General features: G+C 38.5%; 1 protein-coding gene and 1 long non-coding RNA gene across 11 annotated transcripts in view; one reads left to right on the forward strand and one right to left on the reverse strand.

Annotated features, from left to right (window-relative positions):
• On the reverse strand, positions 1-19,166 carry LOC309615475. Of its 10 annotated transcripts, none has more exons than XR_014236851.1 (5): positions 19,078-19,166; positions 13,976-15,827; positions 3,825-10,292; positions 1,684-1,829; positions 1-965 (listed from the first exon to the last, which is right to left on the reverse strand). It is a non-coding gene; the product is annotated as an uncharacterized lncRNA (long non-coding RNA). The 10 variants fall into 10 exon arrangements; XR_014236853.1 differs by lacking the exon at positions 19,078-19,166 and adding an exon at positions 18,676-19,070 and having other exon boundaries at positions 13,976-16,512; XR_014236854.1 differs by lacking the exon at positions 19,078-19,166 and adding an exon at positions 16,260-18,667.
• POMP (proteasome maturation protein) overlaps positions 19,145-19,784 on the forward strand; it is a 12,720-nt gene continuing 12,080 nt past the window's right edge. Inside the window, exon 1 of the mRNA XM_082365142.1 lies at positions 19,145-19,289. Coding sequence (XP_082221268.1) covers positions 19,287-19,289 — 3 coding nt within the window. The 5' untranslated portion in view covers positions 19,145-19,286. The remainder of the gene's footprint in view (positions 19,290-19,784) is intronic.

A 19,784-nucleotide genomic window follows, 5' to 3' on the forward strand; every position in this document is an offset into this window, starting at 1 on the left:
TCGGTTGTTATTGTTGTTTTAAAAATTATTTCATGGTATTGTTATTAGTAATTGTTTGTGATTGCTGATTGACATTTTGTAATTACAAACCCATCAGAACAGCTGGAAAGGTAGTTCATATCTATGAGAGATAATAAAAGTAAGTTTTAAAAGTATTGAAGACAGGGCAGGGGACTAGTTATTTTAAAAGAGAGGAAATAGGATAAATTATTTGGGGTACACTAATTCTATTATATCAGGTTTCCAAGAGAGTTGTTTTTGGTTTGCAGAAAGACTTGAGTTTGGATCCTATCTATTAAATATGTTTCATACATAGGTTTCTATTTAGTTTCCAACTGACTGAATAAGTGATTTTTTAAAACCCTTCCTTTCATCCACAGCATGATTAACATTAATATTTGGACTAAGTCTACAATGCTTTTCCTAATATTGATTTCATAGTTCCTTTGCAATTCTGGATTTGGAGAAACTTTGGCCTGAGTATGGCTGACTCAATGAAGGTAGACTGTGCTATGAGATGGCCTTGCCATATCTTTATTGGAATGTTTTTTATAGTCACATCCTGATCTGCAAAACTATTGGTGAGTAGACACCAATTGTAGCCCCAATTCCATAACTCTAACACAAAAATAGAATTTCAGACTCTGTCAATATGAACATTATCTAGATAAAACTATATCTAGGTCTTCCCTGACAAGTTTTATGATTCAGTGCTTTGTTTCTATATACTAAAGTTAGAAACTCAGAGTGACTCACTTTTCTTTTTTGCATGCATCTAAGTGAACAAGGAAGTTAGACTGCTTTTGGTGTTGCTTTCTTTAAAAGAAAAAAAAAAAAAGACATGCTCCTTCTCAAGTGTCCTTTTTAGGTCAGCAATTTTGAAGTGCAAGACTTATTGGTATCCAAGCGGAAAGGGCTGATGCTCTGATTTATCACGACTCCCTCCGAGTGGAGTTCTTCCATGGCTGGAGAAAGGAAGACATTTGCTGTACTAATACTGAATCTGCTTCCTGTGTAAAATAACCTTTAACTCTGCGGAGATCCCCCATTTTAATGACCAGGACATAGTGGAAATAGAAGGAAATCCAAACACCCCACTGGCAGCCATTCTCTTCCCCAGCAGGTCAAGCTGCAACCCTCCTCAGGACAGAAATGGTTGCTTGGGGAGTGTTCGGCTGGGCTGCTGTTTTTCCTATTTTAAGATATGACCATTTGGATTGTTTAAAGATGTGTATGACACTCTGACCCATTAAGAAGCCTGGGCTATGTCAATCAGGGATCATGAGGTGGGTGGGCCTGGAGAATCCGGGAGGGAATCTTGTCAACTACAGAACCAGCTCTCAAACCCCAAGCCGGACTGCAGCTTCATATCTTCATTACAGAAACACGACTGAGTCTACAGTGACTGCCATGACCATCGGAACTTCTCTTTCTGTGTAGAACCTGAAGTGGGATTCCCTACACTGAATGAGGTGAAAACCGGGCAGTGTTCGACTAGAGAAACAAGCTTTTCAAGTATATTTGAATTTTTGCAGTAAAGTAGCCCAGCTCTTTAGATTCTGGGAGAGTATGTCTGCGTGATGGGGAGAGGAGGTTAACACATGCTTTCAGAGCTTCCCTGGAGCGCGGGCACTACGTGTCCTACTGCAGTACACAATCACGTTCTGTCTCAGGAAACCACACCTGAATAATGCAGTCGGTATTCCCAGAATGCAGTGAGCAGTGGATGAACAGGAGAGCTTTCCACAGGTCAATCAATGGCATCTCTGCTTCCAGCTCACTTGCAGATTGCTCCTTCTCAAAAGACACATCTACTTTCTAAAAGACAGCTGAGCTGATTGGGAGAGAGAAGAAGAGTAAAGGGGACCAGATGTTTTGATCTCTCTCTCATTCTCTATCTCACTCTCTCCTTCCTCCTCATCCCCACTTATACCTGCAACTCCCTCAAGCCAGATATTCTGATTAATCTGGATTTTCATCTGTTTTGCCTCCTCCTCCCTAAGAATGAATGATTTGTCTCAATGAGCACAGACCAAACCTAATGACACAAGAGTCATGTATTTCACATGTCTTAGACTGCATTTCTGGTTCCTAAAACTCCAGCTAAGTCTGACAAGCTATGGTGTAGTAGAAGAAACACTGACTGGTACTTTAGCAGGTATTTGATATTAGTTTGTCTTTTTTTTAAATTGATCTGTAGGTCAGCTATAGGTTTTTGATGAAAAATTCTTAAATATAATCAAATTTATCAATATTTTCAGAAATTTTCAAAGACAAAACACAGATTTCTCCATGTACATGATCCAAAATGATCAGTAGTCATTTGAAAAATGTTACTGAGCACTTACTCTGTTACAATGTTTGTTGCACTTCACAGGAGAAATAAAGGATCATGTTTTAAGATTAAATTTGAATGTAACAGAATACCTGACTAAAGAGTATACATTAAGTAAAAAGGCAATTATTTTCCTACTATAGCATGAAGCCTAGAGGTAGGCAATTCAGTGCTCATTGAGGTTATCAAGGACATGGATTCTTTCTCTTCAATTTCTCCATTCTTGTGTTTGTAACCTCATGATTTGAAGATGATTCTCACAGCTCCAGATCTCATAACTGTGTTCAAAGGAGGTGGTGGCAGTGGGGGGAAGGATAGGCAAGGGTAAATGTGACTTTTTTTGAGTGTCTCCCCTGTTTTAGCATAGAAATATGCCTAACAAATTTCAGGCAGGATATATAAAAAGGCATTCACACCAAGACACATTGTGGTCAAATGCAGACAAAGGGAAAATCTTAAAAGCAGTTAGGGAGAGAAATACAGACTATTCACAGAGGAATAACAGACTTTGGGCATACTTATCAAAAGCAACATGGATTCCAGAAAGCAGTGGAATAATATCTTCAAAATGCAGAGTGAAAATAACTGACAACCTAAATTTCTATACCCAGCAAAACTATCTTTCAAGAATGAGGGCAAAATAAAAACATTTTTTTACAAACTACAAAATGAGAGTTTACTGTCACTCACCAGAGAAATTTCTATAGGATGTACGTCAGGATGAAGAAAACTCATCCCAGAAAGAAGGTCAGAGATCCAAAATAGCAAAGAAAATGATGAATACATGGGTAAATCTGAACAATCACTGGCTGTGTTAAATAACAATAATAATGTCTTAATTATGGGGTTAAGAAATAATATAGAATCAAAATGCTCATAAAAAATGGCATATAAGTAGGAAGGAGATAATAGAAATAAGGCATTCAAACGGCTGTACTTTGCTCAAGAGGGTAAAACACTGACTAACTTAAGACATTAAATTACACATTTGATTAGTTATACACTTTACTAAATTACACATACACATTTGTATATTAAAAAGTCTAGGACATCCCATAAAATATAAAAAAACCAAAGGTATAAGTGCTAAACAAATAAAGGGAAAAAACAGATTAAGAGAAAACAGATAAGAGAAAAATAAAACATGAAACTTAATCCAAAAAAAAAAAAAAAATTCAAGGAGATAAAAAAAGAATATAGAAAAAGTAGAACAGAATTCATAAAATATGCTAGAAATTGAATCCAAAAATATTAAAATAAGAATAAGGGTAAGTGGACCAAATTTTTTATCAGATTGGATAAAAAGCAAAATCTTGCTACATGTTGTTTATGAGAGAGACATAAAATAAATAAGTTCATAAATGAGTTGAAAGTAAAAAGATAGAAAGACATTTAATAAATACCAAAAGAAAAATTGTGTGAATATATTATCAGATAAGTAAAAAATACCTTAAGGTAAAAAGCAATACTAGAGATAGAGGTTCATTACCTATTGAGGAAGGTCCAATTCATTAGGGAGATGGAAACAATTCTACACTTGCATACTTCTAATAGCATAGCTTCAAAAAATATCTAGCAAAAAATGACAAAACAAGAAAAAGAAACAGACAAATACACCATTACTGAGGTAGAATTTAACAAGTCTTTGTCAGACGTTGACAAGATAAAAATATCAGTAAGAATATGAATGATTTGACTATCACAATAAACAAACCAGGTCTAATGAACATATGCAGATGCCTGTACCCAGTAACTAGAGAATACACTTCTGTTCACAGGAACAATTATAAAAACTGACAATGTACTAGCCCACAGAGAAAATTTCAACAAATGTCAAAGAATCACTATCTCATAGACCACAGTCTCTGACCATTACACAATTAATAACAAAAACAAAAAGACTTGGAAATTTAAAAGCATAAATCTAAATTGTTCATGGGACAAAAGAGAAAGCAAAGGGAAATTAGAAAATACTTAGAACCAACAATAATGATTATATAGGAAAGCTTGTGAGATACAGCTCAAGTGGTAGATGGAGGAGGTGAATAGCTTTATAATACTTACATTAATAAAAAAGTTGAAATTATGAAAAGAACCCCCCCAAATCTAAATAGAATTGAATACAGGAAATAATTAAAAATAAGAGCAAAAATTAACAAAACAGAAAACACATTCAATAGAAAGGATCAACAAAGCAAAATGTCGGCTCATTGAAAAAATTTTAATAAAACTGACAAACCTTTAGCAAATTAATGAAGAAAGAGAAAAAGCAGGTAAAAATTTAAGAACGGAAAAGGAAGTAAAAAATACAACAAAGTATACAGATAAAACATTACAAGCAATTTAGCAATAAATCTTAAAACTTGGGCTTCCCTGGTGGCGCAGTGGTTGAGAATCTGCCTGCCAATGCAGGGGACACGGGTTCGAGCCCTGGTCTGGGAAGATCCCACATGCCGCGGAGCAGCTGGGCCGGTGAGCCACAATTACTGAGCCTGCGCGTCTGGAGCGTGTGCTCCGCAACAAGAGAGGCCGCGATAGTGAGAGGCCCGCGCACCGCGATGAAGGGTGGCCCCCACTTGCCGCAACTAGAGAAAGCCCTCGCACAGAAACGAAGACCCAACACAGCCATAAATAAAAAAAACCAAAAAACAAAAAAAAACTTAAGTAAAATGGAGAAATTCCTGGCAACATAAATTTACAAAACTGACTTAAGAAGAAACTGTAAATCTGAAATTTAAAATATAAGGGCTGTTACTTAGCTTATATGCAACTGTATCATCATACAGTTTGCTTAGGGCCAGGGTCATTTCTGATTGATTAGTGCGACCATCCTAATTGGTTAAGTAATTTGATTACCACCTAACCTATAATCATTCACAAAATTTTATCAGTAGTTAAAATTTTTCCCACAGAGAAAATTTTTCCCACACCAGGGCCAGGCAGTTTTATAGGCAGACTTACCAAGATTCGAGGAATGGATAATTCCAATCTTAAACTCTTGCAGAGAATATAAAAGGAGGAACGTCTCCTAACTAATTTCATGAGGCTAGTATAACTTTATACAAAAACCAGAGAAGAAAAAAGTTACAGTCCAACTTCATTCTTAATCATGGATGCAAAAATCTTAAACAAAACATTAGCAACTATATATATAAGAAAATAATGATCAGTTGGGTTTATTCCGAGGATGGAAAATTGTTGCACCATTAGAGAATTTATTAATGTAATTTACCATATTAACAGATTAAAAGAGAACAACAAGGTCATTTCAAAAGAGGTTAAAAAAGCATTCAAAAAAATTTTACAAGGCATTTATAATAGAAACAAATGGAATACTCATAGCCAAAAAGGAATAGAACATCCTTAGCCTACCTAACAAAGGATATCTGCAAGAACATCTCCAGCAAATATAATACTCCACAGTAAAAAACGTTAAAAGCATTTCCTTTAAAAATAAGGACTAAGACAAGGAGATAAGCTATTACCATTCCTGACAACTTTGTGCTGGAGTTCTAGTCATTGCAGAGCATCAAGAAAAATAACAAAGGGGTATAAGGATTGGAGAGGAAGAAACCAAATTATCATTATTTACAAGTTAAATGATAGCCTATGTAGAAAACTCAAAGAATCTTATTTCTTATAAGAAATAAGAAAATTTATCAAGGTTGCTAGATATAGGGTCAAAGGCAAAAGTTAATTGCATTTCTTTGCATTTCTATATACCAGCAAAATAGCTGCAAATTTTAACTTTAAAAGGATACCATTTATAATAGCACAAAAAATAATATATCTAGGAATAAATCTAACACAAATATTTAAGAAACTTCATGTTGAATGCTATAAAAACTTATGGAAATATATGTAAAAACACCTAAGTAAATGAAGAATATACTGTATGAATGGAGAAGTTCCATCTTTTCCATTAAAGTTGTCAATCTTCCCCAAACTCTAAAGATTCAATAAAAATACAAATAACCTCTTTAACTAACTCAACTTTAAATGAAAGAGCAAAGTGCCAAAGATAGACAAGTTACTTCTAAAGAAGGAAGGAGAAATCTTGTCCTATCATAGATCAAGAGATATCATAAAGCTATAGTTATTAAGACAATACAGAACTTTCACAGAGATAGACAAACTAACAAATAGAACAGAAAAGAGAACACAGAAACAGATATTTGGCAAAGGTAGCATTGCAGATAAGTGGAGAAAATGATGGATTTCTTAATATGAAAAGAGCTGGGATAATCCATAAGGGGAAAATAAAAGAAATTAGATCCCTATCTCACCCAATATGTGCATGTATATTTCTGTATGTGTATACAATTACAGTTACATTAGGGACATGTAAAAAAATGTGAAAGGTAACTCTGAAAATTTCTGAAGGAAAATATTGATAAGTTTAATTATATTTAAGAATGTTTATCAAAAACCTATAGCTGACCTACAGATCAATAAAAAAAAGACAAACTAATAGACAAATGAGCAGAAGATGTGAACAGGCATTTCATAGGAAAGAAAACATGAACTGGCCAATAATGTGAAAATACACTCAATTTCAAAAGTAGATATGAAAATGAAAATTATAACCACAATGAGATATAATTTTGTACCCAACAGACTGAGAAAAATGCAAAAGTTGATTAAGACCAAATACTGGCAAGAATGTGGAGAAATGGGAAGTTTATTAGCTGGAATGTAAATTACTTCAACCAGTTTGGTTAACATTTTGGTATTATCTAGTAGCTGTGAGTTTACAATGTAGCAATTCACCTCCTGGTAGAGAAACTCTTGCATAAGCAGACTTGTACAAAAAAATTATATTACCACTATTTACATTAGCAAAAAATGGAAACAATCCAATGAACCAGTAGAATAGATTTTTTAAAATGGTGTGTTTATACAATGAAATATTATACAATAATAAAAATGAACCAACTGTATATCAACATGGATATATTCCAAAAACACTGCTGAGTAAAAACTGGAAGTCTCGGATGAATGATGAATATACCTTATGATTTTGTTATTACAAGGGTTAAAAACAGGCAAAACAAAATAATACATTTAAGTTACAGAGAAATTGAGTACAACTATAAATATAAGGGGATAATTTAAAACTTCTTTTCATACATCAGGACCAGACAGTTCAAAGTTTTAAAAATTATTCTAAACCATAGAAAAAGACCTGAAAGCTACACATTTGATTGTATAAAGCCAGCAAAATCTTAATCTGATTTTTTTTAAAATAGTACAATGAAATAAAATATAGAATGACCTCACTTAAGATTATTAGTGCAAAAATTCTGAATAAAATCTTAGGAAATAGAGTATTTTGGAATAATAAAAGAAAAATGTATTATAACCAGGTAGGGTTATTCCAGGGATACAGGGCTGGTTCAATATTAAGAAATCTGTCAACATAATTCATTGTACCAGCAAATTAATGGAGAAAATGTTTATATAAATAGATGATTAAAAGCCATCTGAAAAAGGTGAGCAGTCATTCCAAATATAAACTCTACCTAAAATCTTATTAGAAGATGTACTACTAGCATAGGCTAGCTTATCTTACAAATAGCCCGACCTCAGTGGCTTCACATAATAAATTATTTCTCATCACATCATAATCCAATGTGGGTCAGCAATACAGCTCTCCTACAGACAGTTAATCAGAGACCCAGGATATTTCCATCAGTAGCTCTACCATCTACAAGGACCTCAGAATTCTCCACCAAGTCCTTTGCATCTGAATGGCAGAGAAGGGAAGACAGAGTGGAGAACCACATGGCAGGCTGAGGTAGGACTGGAAGTGTGGTAAATCTTTTCCACCCACATTCTTTTGACCAATATTCAGTTAGACGGACCTGAATCATAATACTCACTATCACCATTATTTACTCAACATCATTTTGGAGGTTGTAACAAGTGCAGTAAGAAAAGGAAACAACATAAATTTGAAAAAGAGATTAAATTATCTTTTGCTGATAACCTATTTAGAGACTGCAAGATAATGCTTTTAAATAGAGCATACTACATTATAATGGGCATCATCAGAAAATCTACAAACAACAAATGCTGGAGAGGGTGTGGAGAAAAGGGAACCCTCTTGCACTGTTGGTGGGAATGTAAATTGATACAGCCACTATGGAGAACAGTATGGAGGGTCCTTAAAAAACTAAAAATAGAATTACCATATGACCCAGCAATCCCACTACTGGGCATATACCCAGAGAAAACCATAATTCAAAAAGACACATGCACCCCAATGTTCATTGCAGCACTATTTACAGCAGCCAGGTCATGGAAACAACCTAAATGCCCATTGACAGACAAATGGATAAAGAAGATGTGGTAGTTATATACAGTGGAATATTACTCAGCCATAAAAATGAACGAAATTGGGTCATTTGCAGAGACGTGGATGGACCTAGAGACTGTCATACAGAGTGAAGTCAGAAAGAGAAAAACAAATATCATATATTAACGCATATATGTGGAATCTAGAAAAATGGTACAGATGAACCAGTTTGCAAGGCAGAAATAGAGACACAGATGTAGAGAACAAACGTATGGACACCACGGGGGGAAAGCAGCGGGTGGGGGGGTGGTGGTGGGATGAATTGGGAGACTGGGATTGACATATATACACTAATATGTATAAAATAGTTAACTAATAAGAACCTGCTGTATAAAAAAATAAAATTATTTAAAAAAAGTTTTTTAAAAGAGCATACTACAAAAAATTTTAAAAAAAGAAAAAAAAAAAGGGACTTCCCTGTTGGTCCAGTGGTTAAGACTCCTCCCCACCTCCAATGCAGGGGTCGTGGGTTCAATTTCTGATTGGGGAACTAAGATCTCACATGCCACGGGGTGCAGCCAAACAAAGCATACTAGAATTAATAAGATAATTGAGTAATGTGGCTGGACACAAGATTTATAAATAAAACAGGCAGAGACACATACATATACAAATCAGTACCTGCATGCATATAAATACAGTACAAAGAGTACAGAAGCTCTCTTAATTCACTTCTCTTTAAATGACCCTTGGGACTTATGAGGCTCTCAATTTCATCTGTAAAACCTACAGATTATTAGCTACAGAAAGATAAATGTTCTCACCTTGTGAAATATCCATTTATTCCACTTTCACCAGTTGACTGTACACTTACTAATATCCAGTTGTGCTTGCTCCTAAACATTTTTACGACAGTTGTACTATTATTATAAATAAGTAATTTAAAGAAATATTACTGAATCCAATAAACAATAATGTGAAAAGAATGAATTGTTTTTATGAAAACTAAGTTGTCTGCTTTAGAAAGATTAAACAAAGTTACAAAACATGCTGTTGGTTTGGGTATTACAATTATAAAAGTTTAAGGGGAAGTTGTAAGATTCTGTATTTCTATTTTTCTACAAGTATTTTAAAGTTCTTGATCCATGGTAGAGAAATCCAAACTGGAAACTGTATAGGATGCACTATGAATGTGGTTTACGCCATATTATGGCATCCAAATCACTGGACCGATCCTTAAAGAACTTTGTCCTACCTAACAATACGGGTCAATGAATACACACACACACACACACACACACACAAACGTTTTTTGTTAAAATATGTAAAATAGGTATGTTGTATTAGTCAGGATAGGCTAGGCTATGTTGCAGTAAAACAAACAAACAAACAAACAAACAAATAAAATCCCTTAAATCTCAGAACTTAAAATCATAAACTCTTCACCTGGGTGGCATGCAAGGCAACTGTCTTCTATACGATGGCCCAGCATTCTAGCTACATTGGTCTTTTGGTACTTCCGCATCAACACATACTTCCACAACCAATATGGCAGGGAAGATAACTTGGGGAATCATGCTCCAACTCCTCAGTGCTTCCATGCAAAGTGCAACACATCAGTTCCACTCATATTTTCACTGGCCAGGATTAGTCAGATGGCTGTGTATAATTTTAAGAGACAAGAAAGTATAATCATGCAAACTTGGAAGGAGACAGGGACTGGATATTGTTGAACAGTGATATCTATTACATAAGCATCATTTTCTAGGATTTCTCAATCTTGCCAATGTAAAAACAAAACACTGTGATAGACTGTATTACCGATCAAAACCTTTGCTGCCCTTCATGTTGGAATATTACTTATCTCCATCCCACTGACGCCAGACTTGGTATTGTGACTTGAAGGGTCCTTCCCTGTGGGAGGATTATGCGTCCTTGACACTTCAATGTCAGATATGGGCTTGTGCTTTGCTTTGGCTTATAAAACGTAAGGCGGAGAGGGGTATGACATGGGGCACTTCTTTGTAGAAGCTTTATGAGCCAGAAGACGCTGTACCTTGATTCCTTTCTCTCTACCCCAAGGCTGCAATGTGCCTGACAGCAGTTACTCCATTAGCCTGGGTCCCAGGGTGAAGATGATGTGAAGGAGCTGCTGCCAGCTTGTGGTGGACACACAGCGTGAGCAGAAAATTATTTGCTGTTCTGTACTACCGAGAATTCAGTTTGCCACTGTGGCATAATTTACCCTAAGCTGAATAAGAGACACACTATCCTTACTGCATCAGTAAGAACGCTTATAGGAATAGCCAGAGAGAAGCGAAAATGAAAAAAACATATATTCCATTTCTAATAGTGATAAAAGTACAGAATACTTAAGGCTAAATTTGACAAGACAGGTTTAAGACGTGATAAAATTTACAAAATATTATTGAAGGATACAAAAATGTTAATTTTCCCAAGATTACTGTATAAATCTAATGTAATTCTAATCATAATCCAGATGGTTTCTTTTTATTTGATAAAAGCATTTTAAAGTTCATGTGGAATAATAAAATTGACCTACAATGTTACTGCCAGGATTAAATGAGCTGAAATATGTAAAGTGCTTAGGACAGTATTTGGCACATATATGCCCAATGAATGTTACCTAATTTTGTTATTTGAAAAAATAATTAGATCATTAGAATGGAGAATCTCAAAATGTATCTTAGTACAAGCAAGATTTTAACATAGCCTCTAAAGGAAAATAAAATCAGACTCCTACCTTAATCCATATTGAAAAATAAATTCCATATGAATTTAAAACAAAATGTGAAAAACTATTTTAGAATAAAATTTGAGAATAACTTTATACACTAGGAGTCAGGGAAACATTTTCAACTGAAACAGTAAGCCAGAGAGTTGTAAAGGAAAAGAGACATTTATTTAAAATGTTTAGATCAAAGATACAATAAACAAAAGAAAAATATTACAACAGATTGTGGGAAATATTTGTAATGCATAAAACAAAGGTTAATATCTATAGTATACAACAAGCACCTACAAATTTATAGGAATAAGAAAAACTCGGTAGAAAATTGAGCAAAGACTGTGTGAACAAGCATTTCCAGAAAAGCAAATCTAAATGATAAATAAACATGAAAAGTTGCTTAATCTTACTAGCAATCAGGAAGACACAAACTAAAGCGACAATGAGCCATCACTTCTAACCCATCAGATCAACAAAAATTTTAATTGTTGGCAGAAATATGAATTTATACATTCTGAATCACTGTTTTCTTTTAGAAAATGTCTCAAAACAATCCTTTAATAAATACAGGGGCTTCCCTGGTGGCGCAGTGGTTGAGAATCTGCCTGCCAATGCAGGGGACACGGGTTCGAGCCCTGGTCTGGGAAGATCCCACATGCCGCGGAGCAACTGGGCCCGTGAGCCACAACTACTGAGCCCGCGTGTCTGGAGCCTGTGCTCCGCAACAAGAGAGGCCGTGATAATGAGAGGCCCGCGCACCGCGATGAAGAGTGGCCCCCGCTTGCCGCAACTAGAGAAAGCCCTCGCACAGAAACGAAGACCCAACACAGCCAAAAATAAATAAATAAAAAAATAAAAAATAAAAAATAAATACAGTGGCAAAGGAATTACTTTGTATTCCAAGTAATCACACACAAACTACAGTATTTTGAAATTTCAGATTCTCAGGGAATATATTTTGAAAAGACTGATTCCTGTTACTCTTTGTATTTCCCACACTGCACGTCTCTCTCAGCTCCAAACAAAGAATTCTGCTACTACTTGTGGTCACTGGACAGTGTCTTTTGACTCCATTACCACTCTGAGCCAGGACCCAAAGGAAGCCCCAGTAACACACCCCTGAACGCCCAACCCATGCAAGTTCTGGCTGTCTGCACCTGACTCCTCGCCTAGTTTCTCGCAGCCCCTGGCGCTAGGGTCAAGGCAATCTTGATATAGGAAATAAATTAGACCCATGTTAATTGTGCCCTGAAGCCAATTCCACGCAGTCCGCATCAGACCTTTGAAACACCAGCCATCATTTACTGAGCTTGTAGTACTCTGGAGATGGCATGGAGAGTGAAATCAGGGAGCAGGTGAGCACGGAGGGGGGCAGGCAAGCTGAAAGGCTATTACAATGTTCCTAAAGAAAGATGAAAACTTCAAAAGGATATATATAAGCTCCCAAAAGATGGTGAATGGGGTTTGCAGACTAAAAAGCTTTGAAAAAGATGAGAGGTACATGTGCAAACAAGTGCAACAATGTGTTACAGATGCAGTGAAACAAGTATGTATATGTGATGGGGCACAAAGGGTCCACTCTCCCAGGAAGGGGGAGAGCACCGGGGCAGAGCAAGTCAGGCAAGATATCACAGAGGAAGTGATGCTGAGCTGAGACGGTGCAATAGAGCATTCCAGAAAGAGGGGAAAACAGGAATAAAAGTGCAGGGGCATGAAAGCAGTGACATTTTCAGAGAATTCCAAGTAATTTAACATGACTAGCATAAAGGATTTAAGAATAAGGTTGGCAGTCAGATCACTGAAGGCCTGTTTGCCATTGGACAGTCTGGAATTAATCCTGGAGGGCAGGAACCAGGAGCAAGTGAAGGGCTTTAAGGAGGGAAGTCACAGATTTGAATTTTAGGGGACAAAACATCTTTGGCAGCAGTAGAGAAGATGTTTTGGAATAAGGCAAGGAGTTCTTGTGGCTCAGGCGTAGGGTAATTACCTCCGTTAACTATGATACCCTATTTCTCAGGATATTTCACTGAGGTATTTTAGAAATAATACTTTCCTTTCTCGCTGATGTAAAGACACCTAAGTAGAATGATAAACAAGGTCTTTTTTCCCCCATCTAAACTCCATTGTGTAAACTTAGTTGTACACTCTAATTTAATAAATGGAGTGAGGCTGAATAGCCTTTGGCATCAATCCCAGACACTAGAACAGTGAGAAAACAACAAAACATGGAACATAATATCGATCCGTAAATCCAATTGTATGGTTCGGGCTGTGGAGCATTTTAAGAGTTATGATTTCCCTAGCCAAGTACCGAAAAAACATACCTTCAAAAATCAGAACAGCCATTTGGCATCCAACCAGGCTGACAGAATGAAAAATGTTGAGTAAATAGCCTACGTGTAATTCACCACTCTTGAAGAAGTAAAGGAAGGGTGTTTTCTAAGACTTCAGAATGACATATTTTATTAAGTAATAACATGGTCATGAAAAAAGCCAAGAGAAAACTTCCCAACTCACTTAGAAAATGGAGTCACTCTATTTTCTTCAAAATGATAAATAGATATATTCTGTCATATAAAAGAATATCTCAGACCTGGTGCATTCACAGTGGTTATCTCTGCTCTCCATTCCCTTCTTTTTGCCTTTTGTTGTTTTCTAATTTTCTGCAGTGAGCATGCACTGCTTCTAGAAAGAAAAACAGTGAAATAAACCAATCATACAATCAGAGTGACTTAGGCTGTCTTTTTCAGCTTTCTGATTCCAAATAAGATTAATGTAAATTGCTTTTGAGATAACCTTCTAGTGTGCTTTGAATATAGGCAAATTTTCTCTCAAGTCTTTGTCTTCAAGAAATAAATTTTTGAATTTTCAAAAATACAAAAACTTTCCCTCTCAATTATTCATGCCAGTGGAGGGGAACACTGACACTAGTATTCGAAAACAGCATCCAAATAGAAAACATCAGACATATGGGTATAATATATTAGGCTCTGTAAGGCACTGTACAATGTTTTTGGCAGATACGCCTTCTGAATTAAATTTTTTAGTTAATATTAAAATGATTCTATGCTCCTACATGTGGGCTGGCAAATGAAGGGTAAAAGAAACAGGTCTAGAATTTAAAATTCATTGCATATAACCTACAAGATGCATGCTCCACAGGCAAATGAATAAAGACTCTCTATGCTGGAAATATAAACCGCTTCCTAAAAACACAGACCTGAAACAGGGCTATGAAAGTATGGAAAAATGGAACGCTAACTTCAGCTGTGTCTGATGCAATGCAGATGTAAAACAGTAAAACAAAACTCCTGGATTCATAAGAGTCAACTTTAGTAAGTACTATCAAAACCCAGCTTTTCATAATCAGAGGACACTCTTTTAAAAGCAGCTCCAACTGAAATCATAGTCAGCAAAGTACTTCAGAAGAAATATGAAACATCTCTTAGGGTTAAAGAGAAGCGTCTGTCAAATAAACTTGATGTAATGCATTGCTCCATCTCTTAACACTTATAAAGGGACTTGCAAAGAAAAATGTGTAAATAGGATTTATCTTAAATTAAGCACATTGAACCTTTCCCAACACTGTAAGAATTCAGATAGTTTAAAGAGGATCTGGGTGCACTCTTTATAATTTGTAGATTCTTTTCAGGTCCTCTGAAACACAGTAACTTTCTTACTAGTTGAGATTTGTAGCCCTTGCCAAACTTTGTAGGGGAGCAATTTCTGAAATTTACACTTAATACAACATTCTAAGTTTTAGGTACCTTGAAGAGACTATGTCTTACAAACTTTTCACCCCAATGGAATTATTTTCCCTCCCATATCTCTCAGACAATGGGGCCCTCATTCTTCTCCTACCCTAAACGCCAAGGGAAAACCATCACCACCAACTCTTGCCGCCAGCCCCTCTCCAAATCCCCCCATTCTGATTTCAAAGCTCTACAGAATCCATCTGGCTGAGAAGAAGTGTCCACAGAGGCTGGGAAGGAGAGAGGCCAAGTAGGCCTGGCCAGCATTTGTAGCTGGCGGGGGAGAGGAAGGCTGGGCACATCACACACACACACACTCCTGATGTTATTGTATGTCAGAATTGTAGACTTTGTGGTGGGATGCCCGTTTTTGTTGAGTCTAGCCCTGGGGGAAAGGGCATAACTGTAACCAGACAAGGATTTAGGGCCTTGGCTTATGGTCCTGAGCTCTCAGGTTGGGCTCCAGGCCCAGGAGGGTGCTTCCGGAAACTTCTCCAAATAAGTTATCTTGGATCGTCCATATCTACCTCCAGCCTATTTCCCAACCATATTAGTCAGTCTTACCTATTAGGCCCAAGTATCCATTCATCCATTTTTTCCCCACTTTTCATTTAATAAACATTTATTGGGTGCTTTCTATGTGCAAGGTGCAGATACAGTAATGTGTAAGACATCGCCCCTGTCTGAAGGAGCCTGTGGGAGAGAAACAGATAGATGTGGCCACAGATCAACACAACTGGGTGCTAGAGGTTATGCTAAAGGGTGTATAGGTTGCATGGGGGCAAAAAGGAGAGAATTAACTTCTCTGCCCCACGTACTCCTCTGCTACTGTTACCTGCTCGGACCCCGAGCCCCCTGAACTCACTCGTCTTCCCTTCACAAACCCCTGCCACTGTGTCCCTTGGAACATGCAACCAAACTTTCCGGTATTTTTTACTCTGCTACAAGATCTTTGCACATCTCAGCCCTGGCTAAAACCTAGCTTTCTCAGAAATGATGCCACTTTCCTCAAACGCTTGTCCAGTGTTATCTGCTCTTTCTCCCACTTTCCCTGGCAAGAAAATGTCGACGCTACCTCTTGCTGATGACAGTTACTGCTGATTGTTAACATTATCACTCAACTACCTCTTCTCGGAAGTGCATGCATCTGCTCAACTCCACTCTTTCTCTTCTTTTGGAGGGAAGAGGATTCAACCAAAGTCACGGGGATTTTTCAACTCGGCACGCTTTTACATTTCCTAATAACCAGCTCAGCTCTTGTTCGGCTGTACTCATTCACACGCTTCTCAACCATGTTTCATCACCGGCCCGCAGTCTAGATGGGAGTTTTTTCTACATTCAACAACACACTTTCAACACATATTTCTGCCAGAGAGGCCTAAGAGTAAAGTCAAGAAAGATAACAAAAAGTAAAGTAAAATGGGGTACTTGTTCTCATACAAGGCACATAACAAGGCTTATTATTTAAAATGTGGGTATAGTAGGACCTACATCACAGAGTAATTGAGGATTAACTGAAATGACATACGTAAAGAACTAGGAACAGGGCCTGACACACAACAGATGTTAACTATTATTACTGTATCCTCCAAACTATATAAAATACACAAAGCTTAAGCAACGATATCAAACCATTCTAGAATCAAATCTAATTTAATTCTTCAAATTACTTTAGCATACTCAACACTGTCTTGCATTAATTGATGCTGTAACAATGTGTGAGCTGCTCACAATGAGGTGAATTTTCTCCTTGCTTGCCTTCACATTGGTCACCAAAGGCCTATTTTTAAGACTCCATGATTTTTTTAAGCTATTTTAAAACCACTTTCTAACCTCTCTTTTGAACTGCTTTCAACCCCTCAGCACTTTCTTCCCCTCTGGATTCTAAGACAGCAGTTTGCTTCTCCTTCTGCCTCTCTGACCATTTCTTTTTCGTCTCCATAGCAGGCTCCCCTCCCTCTGGCTGCCTCTTGCAGTCTACTGTTTCTCAGGTTCATCCCTCCTTTTCGCTGCTTCTCAAAGTCTTTCCAATATGCTGTGCCACCTTCATTTATACCTTTACCGTCTCTGCCTTGAACTACTGCAATGCTCTAGGTGGTATTCTGGTGTCTGGTTTCTCCTGATTCCATATATCTCTCATGCTGCCACCAGAATAATTTTTTTTTTAATGTCAAGTGTTTATGACAAGGCCTCCATCATCTCCTGTTCCCTGTAGGAAGAAGCCCCAAACCTCAGCACACCATACAAGGGCCCTTCATGTCAGCTGCAACCAATCCCTCCAGTCTCATCTTTCTCCCCCTACTCACCCAGAACTCCAGCCACATGGAAACAGTCTGCAAACATGCCCTTTTGCAGATCCTCACCTTTCCACGTTTCCTCTTCCTCAAGTGCCGTTCTTTCCCTGTTCCCAACCTGATCCAGCTCCTTTCTCTATTAAGCATTGACCACACTGCATTTTAAATATCTGTTCATGCGTCTATTGCCCCAGGAAAACAAAAGCATCTCAAGTACAGGGAAATGGTTTTTTCTTCTCCTTAGCTCCAGAATCTAGTATCAAGCCAATGCTCAACAAATATTTAATGACTGAACTGTGAGTGATCAACAAACATTAAAAAAAACTTTTTTAAAGAGATGCAGTTTTAGAATGGATATATGTGTCTGTATAACTGAACCACTTTGCTGTACACCTGATACTAACACAACACTGTAAATCAACTATACCTCAACATAAAATAAAAATTAAATTAAAAAAATAAGAGATGCAGTTTTTAAATTTCTCCTTAGGTAGAACTGAGTGAAAGGAAAAGGATGCAAATGAAACACTCGATCTCAAATCTCAAGGTAAACATGGATATTCTGAAGAGTGAGAAGGAAACACATAAGAACAGCAGTGCACAATACTCAAAATGTGGATTATCGCAGAAGTTCAAGGTTGTGGAATCCATGACAGTATCCACTGTCCTACGCTGCATAACGCATACAACCTTATGACCTCCCTCCTTAAAATCCTTCAATGTCTTTTTAAAGATAAAGCCTCACCCTTAATCTGGCACACAAGGGCCTCCGTGATAAATCCACCTCCATCTCCTAAGCCGCATCTCACACTCCTCTCTAACTTACTCACTGAAATTCAGCCACACAGGCCTTCTTTCTCACTTGAGCTTTTGCACAAGCAAATCTACCAGCAATGTCTTTCATATTCTCTCCTCCCTAATTTACTCTTATACCTTGACTGTCAGCCCAAGGATTCCTTAAATTAGCTCCATTACATGGTGACAACGCATGAGTCCGTTTTACCACATCACATTTGGAAGGCAACAGAGTATAGTGTATGACTGTAACTATAATAGATTATGTGTCCTTGGGCATATCTATTTAAACTCTTTTATGTCTTGCTTTCAGCGCCTGTAAAACTGAGGTAAGTGCAGAACTCACTTCATAAGATTATTCAAAGGGTTAAAGGAGATAGTTCACGTACAGCACTTGGAACTGTGTTACTACATAGTAAAAGCCCTCAAAGGTCACTGATTATCATACTTACTTCGTTGTCACCCTGCCCACCACAAGAGTTCCTCTACTGCTGGAGCCCAGGAACCACACGAGCCTGTTCATTTCTGCATTCTTAGTCTCAGCCCAGGGTCCTGAACATAGCTGGCCTTCGATACGTATTTAAAAAAATAAAAGCAAACCGGCAAAAGCTTTGGCTTCCACGTTTGCCTTACTAACTGGATGACTGCACGCGAATCACTCATTACACCTGGGCCTCGTTTGCCCTTATGAAAAACGTAATCTCGACCTGAAAGAGATTTTCGATGAACAGGGCGATGCATCAGCAAAGTACACTGCCCATCTCCCAACGCCGCACAAGCGGTCGGGGCTGATCACGAACAGAGTGGACACCCGCGTCTCCCCTCCCCCGCCCTCCTCCAGTCCACACCCTTACTGCGCCCTCGGTCCCCGATCCCTCGGGACTTCAGGCGTGGGAGCTCCGGCCCCGCGCTGCTCCCTCCAGGTGCCCCGCACCCTCCTTCCTTCCTCGCCCGGACGGACGCACTTCCGGCGGATGTGGGGGGGCAACCCCGGAAACGGAAGTGAGCCGCGGGGTCGTCTGACGGTAACGGGCTGAGGAGCTGTTCGCGGAGCGAGTTGAAGATGGTGAGTGAGACCCTGGGTGACACGAGTGGCCTGCGGGCTCGGGTCCGTGGGCGCAGGGGCAGGCCGCCGCTCCCCAGCCCGTTCCCCGGTGGCGGCGGCGGGAGGAGGAGGCCGGCCTCGGGCGCCATGATTTGTCGAGTCACGGGGTCCGGGGGTTCGTGGCCGCCGCCTGGGTAGGGCTCCGGCGCTGGTCCCGCGAGCGGCGCCTCGGCTTCATCCTTTCCCACCGCCTCCTCTCTCCCACCCCCAAGTCCCCCAGTCGGCCCCGACCCCGGTCCCTTCCCGTAGTTGGCGCCGAGCCGGAAAGGACATCCCCAAAAATGCAACGGTCTGGGGTGCGGCGCGGCCGACCACCCCTCCCCCGAGGGGAGGACCTTTGGGAGCCGAGTGCCCGACATCCTCACCCACCCCTGACCCTTGGAACTGCCTTGATAACAAACCCACAGCTGTAGGTCGCATTTCCATCACTCAGCTTTACTCCACAAACATTTTTGG

This window comes from Balaenoptera borealis (genome assembly GCF_965194805.1).
Source record: "Balaenoptera borealis genome assembly, chromosome: 18".
Taxonomy (NCBI): domain Eukaryota; kingdom Metazoa; phylum Chordata; class Mammalia; order Artiodactyla; family Balaenopteridae; genus Balaenoptera; species Balaenoptera borealis.